The following is a 6707-nucleotide window of genomic DNA, read 5'->3' as shown; positions in this document are numbered from 1 at the left end:
ATCTTTACTCCTTCGCGAGAGAAATTATAAAGTATACAAACATAATTTTCTTTTTTGAATTTTAAAGAGTTGAACAAGTATAACATTTTGAATATTACGTATTCATACATACAAGGTGTTTCAAAAGTCACTCGCAGTTGAGAAACAAGGGGTTCATTGAGGTTGTGTGGAATAATTTTTTTATCGCAAATGCAACTGCGGTTTTGTTTACGAATTATAGACGAAAAACTATGATCGGTGAGAGACGAGATCATTTAGCGCGACACGGTCGACCCGATCGGTTGGCTCAATCATCTTGCACCAGCGGAGCTTGCTTCTCATTGGTCATTGTCTTTCATCATTATTGTCTTTTACGATACAGATTAAATTTTCCTTGAAAACAATTTAATGGACCAATGCATTAATGTATAATATCGATATAAGGAAATTTAATAAATAATTTAACATTATTACAAAAGTATTTAGATAATTATAATTTCATAAAGTAGGAATAAAAATTGTCCAAAGTTTCTGTTGCTGATTTGATGCGACATCTCTTTTTCCGGTGGTAACTTAACAGGGTACGTGTTGTAGTATTAGATCATTTTACAAAATCTATAATTCATTGGAAAATCCCTTTTTATTTCGATTCTGAACTATTCACGAGTGTTACACTGCAGTGTTCTTTAATATTTAATATAAATATTTTTTTAATTTAGTAATATTTAAACTTTTCTTTGAATCTTCCAGATAGACCAGTTTGCACCACTTCGATTCATAATGGTGAGTATTAGTTGACATCAATATCTTAACATTTTCTGTTGTGGATGTTATTTTATTGTATTTCGTAATCTAAAACAATTGGTTTTGGCAAATTCGCGAGGTGTTACAGCAAGTACACGCGAATGAAATGACTTAACCTTAATGTAAAGACAAAATACTTTCGACAAGTTTGCCAATCTAATTGCTCGTTCAAATGGAATTGTTTATATTCTACGATTAATTAGTATGGTTTTATGTGAAATTTAAAATTTTCTTACAGCCACGTGAAATCAAAGAAATCAAGGACTTTCTCTTGAAAGCCAGGAGGAAAGATGCAAAATGTAAGTAGTTATAATAGCGTGCCAAATTTATTATTTCTATGTATACTTAATATATTATCTGTTACTATTATATAGCTGTCAAAATTAAGAAGAATGCTGACAATGTTAAGTTCAAGGTTCGTTGCTCCAGGTTTTTATACACCCTGGTAATTACAGATAAAGAGAAGGCAGAGAAATTGAAGCAATCTTTACCTCCAGGTATTCTATTTGACTGCAATCTAATTCTATTCAATCATCTTGTATTGTACTATATTTAAAACCTTTATTTCCTATTTAATAATTCATTGGTTTTTTTAGGTCTTCAAGTAAAAGAAGTTAAAAGGAGCGAACGTATGTAATTAATTAAATAAAGTTTTTTTAAAACATATATATGGCTCTTTGTTTTCTATGTCATCACTACAGAAAAATGATGTTTAAGACATTAAGGATACTAAAGGAAAATAAAAAAACATGATCTGTAAGAAATACCAATTTGTATATTTAATATTCGATTACTTTTATGTTAAAGACTATTTTGTTATTGAAAAATTTTGAATGGGTGCAGAGCATGGTTGGTGTAAAAATTCTTTCCTTCTTTTAAGCATACATTGATAAATGTCCTCTCTCTTTGAAGGTGATTTGCACATTAATTTTAATTCATCATACGTGTCTGCGCACACATTTCCACTATTGCATGCAGGTCTTTGATCGTAAGGATATACTTTATGATAATTAAATTTTCTTTGGCAGTGTCTTGTACTGTGTTTGAAGTTTTGCTTTAAATGCCTCGAAAGAGGACATACTTTTTTTTGACACAATTGAACTTGATGTTTCAAATATTGAGAAAACAGCATACCTAGTTCATCATAAGTTTCATTTATTTCTAATTGTTGATTTAATGTTGATTGGACACCTTCATTGGTATGAACTAAATTTTCTGTTAATAGGGAGTAATCTCTAGGTGAAGAACAATTCTTTATATTACTTCTTACTGTAGGAAATACTAGTCCATAAGCAACATTTTCGTCCGATTTTGATTTTCTTCTAGGACACTTAATTTTTTTCAAACAATTTAACTGTATATCTACTGATGACTTCATTCTCTCAAACTGTTTAATGTACTCGTATAATTTAATTTCTGATTCAGTTTCTGGTAATTGTTTCATTGAGATTAAATCATGTTTATCTGTGCCGTATGCAGAATTTGTTTTTGATTTTATATGCAATATTCGTGAACCATTCTTTATAATTGCTTCATTCATTTTTGGATTTTCATTTTTTAAAATAATTGTAGTAGACACACTCGATGCTGTAGACGGATTTGCCGATCTAAAAATATATACAACACAAAATAATATTTAAGAATTAGATTGCATTATATTTTCATATTTATAATTTCGTAAAAACCTCTGCAAATTTTTTAGCTTTAAATTTGGAAAACTGTCCAGCTTCTTTATTAGAGAATCCGAAAAATATTTGGAATTACAAGTTTTCGATGTAAAAGAACAGATTGAACTGTTTGATCGAGAATTTGAAATTCTACTTTTATGTTTCTCATCTTTAAATGAGTCCATGTCTTGAAATTTAAGTTCAATTGATTTAGAACCGGTATCGATAGGTTTCCTATAATAATTATCAATAATTCCTGAATTCCATTCACAGAATAACACTTTCTCAGCGTGCTTTTTTATTCCAGATGTGTCTGAAAATACTGGTTTCATCAGTAGCTTTAAATCTGTGTCTGAGAAGCAAATGCTTTTGCCATTCTAGAAAGGAACGTCATCACAATGTAATAAACAAAGATACTATTACGACAAGTGGGTGTATACCTTGTTGTAATCGAAAAATGTTATACTTGTAGCATTCGTTTCATTATTTTTATTTTGATCTAAATCTGTGATATCACATTTGTTTAAAGTTTTATCATCTGTAGTCTCACATTTCGTGGTAGATGACAAGAAGGATGCAACAGACATTTTTGACGATAATCGTTTCCTCAAATCTGCGTTATCATTAATGCTTTTAGTTTTATTTCCATCAGAGTCGAGCAGTTTTTCTTTTTCCTATTTTATGATGTTTAATATATTTCGATGTTATAATATAATGGTATAGTGAGTAGCATTTCAAACAATTTAATTTGTTACCGGCAAAATCGTCTTTAATTCATAATCCCTATTTTCATATTGTTTATTTCTTTGACTATTAGATCTTTGAAACCTTGAAATTTTACATTCGTTAAGACAAAGAAACCGTGGTTTCTTAAATAATTCGTTCTTGTCTTCATTCAATATGGGCATACTGTCATCAATATTTCTTTCGTTGCTTTGCCGTGTACGACACCTTTGTTAATGTAAGTTTAGGATTGCACCAATAACTGAATATAGACATAAATATAGTAAAAAAAATATATACATGCTGTATGCATATAAATGAAAGAATGTTAAACCTTTTACAACTGGAAATTATTCTTCCATACATATGCCGGTAACAAAATATGCACAGAATTATTAAAAGCAAGATGATGAGGATTGGAATCAATATTGTCCACACGTAGCTCATAAAAGTTTCTGACTCATTATCAAGTTTATAATATTTTTTCCGGGTTTTATACACTTCCATTCCTGTGCGTTGGAGTTCCACGCTATAATCGTACATTCATTAGTATTTGAAAAACTCGTACTAATATAATGTTGATGCTCACCTATACACGTGTAATAAACTTTCATTACCGTTCACACCACCGTCCTGTGACATGAAGTGCTACAGAATTAATACAATACTTAATTAACAAAAAATAACATACTTTTATGATGAATAAAGATTAGGGTTATAGATAATTAAAAACAATTTCTATTTTATCCATCAGTAAACATTATCTATAGTTATACGTAGATATATGTATATATACGTACCTTTTTACCGGATAAATCGTCAATATTGATATAAATAAATATTTTTGAATGTAAAAACGTTATTCGAGGTTTGAATCTTTATTTAGATTTATTTTAAAACAAGTCATTATGTTGTTCATTGTGCATTCTTAAAACAATAAATGCATTTCCCCTTAGTATACAACATACATATTCGCATCAGTATCATTTAAAGTAATAGAGTTACTATTAAAGTATAATAAATACATTTAGTTACGTCGTAACATTTACATATTAAACGAAATATTATCCTCATTATAAATCGAAACATTCGAGACTCACTTATCTTTATCTTTCATTTTGTTTGCAATGGCACTGTTCATAAATACGTATTATCGTAATTTCTATAACACCACATCAAAGATAGTGAAACTAAATAATTTGTATGATTCTGAACTGTGTACTTACACTGGTTACAGTAGAGATGATTTTATTATAATCTTCTATTAAGTTACAAATTATGTCATATATTGCACACCTTACTCTAATTAAAGGGATTAGTAAATACTCCTCTTTCAAATGAGTGAAGGTTATGTCATGATTGCACGAGACTGAAATATCAGTTATAAAATTTTTCTAATCTCTAATACACGCATAACACTCAGTTAAAAGAACACTATATAATATTTATTTTTGATACATTTTCTTTCTTCAGTACGTTTCAAGGAAATATTTGTTCAAAAAATTACTAAGAAATAGTATGAAAACTGTAAACAATGCGTAACTTATATCAATTTTTATAAACATCATTTTACATTTTAGAAAATTTAAGAAAAGCAAATAAAGCATCGTCGTTTTAAAGTTTACATTGCAACAAAGCGATATATGTACTTAAGACACACACAAACTAAATTACATTTAAAATACTAATCTTACTTGAAGATTGTACAAGGTAGAAAGTCACTTATATTTACTGTTTTGTAGAAGTTTTACTTTTTTTTTTTTTTATAACACTACAGATTCTGTCTGTGTCTTGACATGTTTGAGATTATTTATTCATCACATTCATGATACGTAGCTCTATAAAAAGAAAATAAACATAAATTAAGAGATACAAAAGGAAGAAATCATGAAAATAATAAGGAAAACAAATTACCTTTGCTTATCCATATTTCGCCGTGACAATCTTCGTCCATGTTCATGGGTGGTTAATGTGTATCGTTTCGTATGTGGACGATTTGCCCGGAGTTCGCGAACATCGGCGGTTTTAGCCTTTTCTACTTTTTGCATAAACTTGTCGATGAGTTCAGGACAATTCAGGTTTTCTTCTGGTTCCCATGTATCATCCGCTTGTGAAAAACCTTTCCATCGAATTAGAAACTCTTTGGTCTTGTTTTTCTTAAAATGCACCTCTATAATTTTTTCAACTTCAAACTCTTTCTGCTCGTCTTTATCATTCTTTCCTTCGTTCGATGTAATCTCCTTGTCTGAAATTAGTTAAAAAAATAAGTCAATTGATTCATGACAACCTTTAAATATTCATAGGAAAGAAAAACCTACCATTTTTTGTTCCCTGTTGCTTTGCATTAACTTTAGGTTTCTTAGACTTTTTGTCCATCTTCGGAGATTTAGACTTCCCTGTTTTTGACTCTTCAGATTTCTTGGATTTGTCTTCTACATTCTCTGAATCTTCAGCTAAGAACTCTTCAATCAGCTCTGGACAATTCAAATCTTTCTCTTGTTCCCAAGTATCAGAATTTTCGTCATAGCCCATCCATCTGACCAAAAATTGACGTCTGCTCTTGACCAAGCGTTGTCCAACAATTTTTTCTACCTGTCGAAATACACGCTTTAACAATAAATGATTAAATTTAATAATTCAAATAATTCAATGAAACATATTAAACAAAACAAAAGAAAACTTCAATTTTTCAGTTTTATAGATCAATTTCTAAATGTTACACTACTGTTTACTACACACAAATAGCTACTATCAAAGAAACGTTTGTTTTTCCAACGAACGCATCAAGCGTTGCGTCCTCCGACGCGGTCTTCGGTTGCCGCGTAAAAAACATGTTAGAACGTACACATATCGATAACCGCGAAATACGTGATAAAGAAAAACAAACCTCGTATTCTTTCTTATCATTTCCGTCGTGCTTTATTGAAGAGGACGCTCTGGAATCCTCTTTTTTCAGACGCTTGTTCGCTCCACCCTTCCCCGTATTCTTGTTTTCATCTTCTTCGGTGAGATTTCCTTGAGAGTCGTCTTCATCAGTTTTAGCGACATTGTCGTCGATTCCTTTTAAGCTATGTCTGCTACGAGAGGTTCGTTTCTTGGTTGAACTCCTGCGCGGCGAGTCCGCAATTTCTTCGTCGCCCTTGCCTTTCTTCATTTCGCTGCTATCGTTTGTCGTTAACCGACTGACGCCATTTTCTACCGAACCTTCCTCGCTTGTAGTTTCGGACTTCCTACGTTTACTCTTCATGCTCAACCTTCGCATGCTATTCCAACCACTCACAAAATTCTAGGTTTTTCTGCCAAAATCGTTTTATACGATAACGCAAATCGTAAGACTTATTCGAATTGTTTGCAGCCGCTTATCTTATAAATTGTTTCCCCTCGCAGTCCCGTAAACAGTTCGGAATGGCAAATTGCAATACAAACTTCTTGCGCAGACGTGTCGGAGCAGAGACTTCCAATACGTATAAACGCGGGATGCGAGGATCACTGGTATCTCCCCTTCCACTCTTTCCCCGGCGTCACAGAATTAAA

At 31.3% G+C, this 6707-nt stretch overlaps 3 protein-coding genes across 4 annotated transcripts; 1 reads left to right on the top strand and 2 right to left on the bottom strand.

The window, feature by feature from the left end:
* Positions 1 to 515: 515 nt before the first annotated feature.
* On the top strand, positions 516 to 1449 carry Rpl38 (ribosomal protein L38). Its single transcript, XM_078184774.1, has 5 exons — positions 516 to 560; positions 730 to 762; positions 1022 to 1082; positions 1158 to 1280; positions 1380 to 1449. The coding sequence occupies exons 2-5, from the start codon at positions 760 to 762 to the stop codon at positions 1418 to 1420; spliced, it is 228 nt and encodes a 75-aa protein (XP_078040900.1). The 5' UTR covers positions 516 to 560; positions 730 to 759; the 3' UTR covers positions 1421 to 1449.
* A 142-nt stretch (positions 1450 to 1591) lies between these two features.
* Positions 1592 to 3468, bottom strand: LOC144472071 (uncharacterized). The gene is made up of 4 exons (XM_078184769.1): positions 3206 to 3468; positions 2891 to 3124; positions 2469 to 2827; positions 1592 to 2390 (listed from the first exon to the last, which is right to left on the bottom strand). The coding sequence occupies exons 1-4, from the start codon at positions 3356 to 3358 to the stop codon at positions 1592 to 1594; spliced, it is 1545 nt and encodes a 514-aa protein (XP_078040895.1). The 5' UTR covers positions 3359 to 3468.
* Positions 3469 to 4596: 1128 nt separating this feature from the next.
* On the bottom strand, positions 4597 to 6632 carry LOC144472073 (uncharacterized). Of its 2 annotated transcripts, none has more exons than XM_078184772.1 (4): positions 6061 to 6632; positions 5492 to 5780; positions 5088 to 5418; positions 4597 to 5011 (listed from the first exon to the last, which is right to left on the bottom strand). In XM_078184772.1, the coding sequence occupies exons 1-4, from the start codon at positions 6433 to 6435 to the stop codon at positions 4984 to 4986; spliced, it is 1023 nt and encodes a 340-aa protein (XP_078040898.1). In that variant the 5' UTR covers positions 6436 to 6632; the 3' UTR covers positions 4597 to 4983. The 2 variants fall into 2 exon arrangements, with proteins under 2 accessions (XP_078040898.1, XP_078040899.1); XM_078184773.1 differs by having other exon boundaries at positions 5492 to 5765; positions 6061 to 6618.
* Positions 6633 to 6707: the final 75 nt, after the last annotated feature.

Source organism: Augochlora pura, chromosome 7 (genome assembly GCF_028453695.1).
Source record: "Augochlora pura isolate Apur16 chromosome 7, APUR_v2.2.1, whole genome shotgun sequence".
Taxonomy (NCBI): Eukaryota; Metazoa; Arthropoda; class Insecta; order Hymenoptera; family Halictidae; genus Augochlora; species Augochlora pura.
The sequence above is the reverse complement of the archived record's forward strand: the minus strand, read 5'-3'. Positions and strand labels throughout refer to the sequence as shown.

What these genes read in the sequence shown, in the direction of transcription:
- Rpl38 (XM_078184774.1), top strand. An exon ending in CAGGAGGAAAGATGCAAAAT is followed by an intron (nt 1,083 to 1,157) that starts GTAAGTAGTTAT and finishes ACTATTATATAG; the next exon opens with CTGTCAAAATTAAGAAGAAT. An exon ending in GAAGCAATCTTTACCTCCAG is followed by an intron (nt 1,281 to 1,379) that starts GTATTCTATTTG and finishes TGGTTTTTTTAG; the next exon opens with GTCTTCAAGTAAAAGAAGTT.
- LOC144472071 (XM_078184769.1), bottom strand. Translation starts at nt 3,358, where the DNA reads ATGCCCATATTGAATGAAGACAAGAACGAATTATTTAAGAAACCACGG. An exon ending in AATTAAAGACGATTTTGCCG is followed by an intron (nt 3,125 to 3,205) that starts GTAACAAATTAA and finishes ATCATAAAATAG; the next exon opens with GAAAAAGAAAAACTGCTCGA. An exon ending in AAGCTAAAAAATTTGCAGAG is followed by an intron (nt 2,391 to 2,468) that starts GTTTTTACGAAA and finishes ATATATTTTTAG; the next exon opens with ATCGGCAAATCCGTCTACAG.
- LOC144472073 (XM_078184772.1), bottom strand. Translation starts at nt 6,435, where the DNA reads ATGCGAAGGTTGAGCATGAAGAGTAAACGTAGGAAGTCCGAAACTACA. An exon ending in ATGATAAGAAAGAATACGAG is followed by an intron (nt 5,781 to 6,060) that starts GTTTGTTTTTCT and finishes TTATTGTTAAAG; the next exon opens with CGTGTATTTCGACAGGTAGA. An exon ending in GCAACAGGGAACAAAAAATG is followed by an intron (nt 5,419 to 5,491) that starts GTAGGTTTTTCT and finishes AACTAATTTCAG; the next exon opens with ACAAGGAGATTACATCGAAC.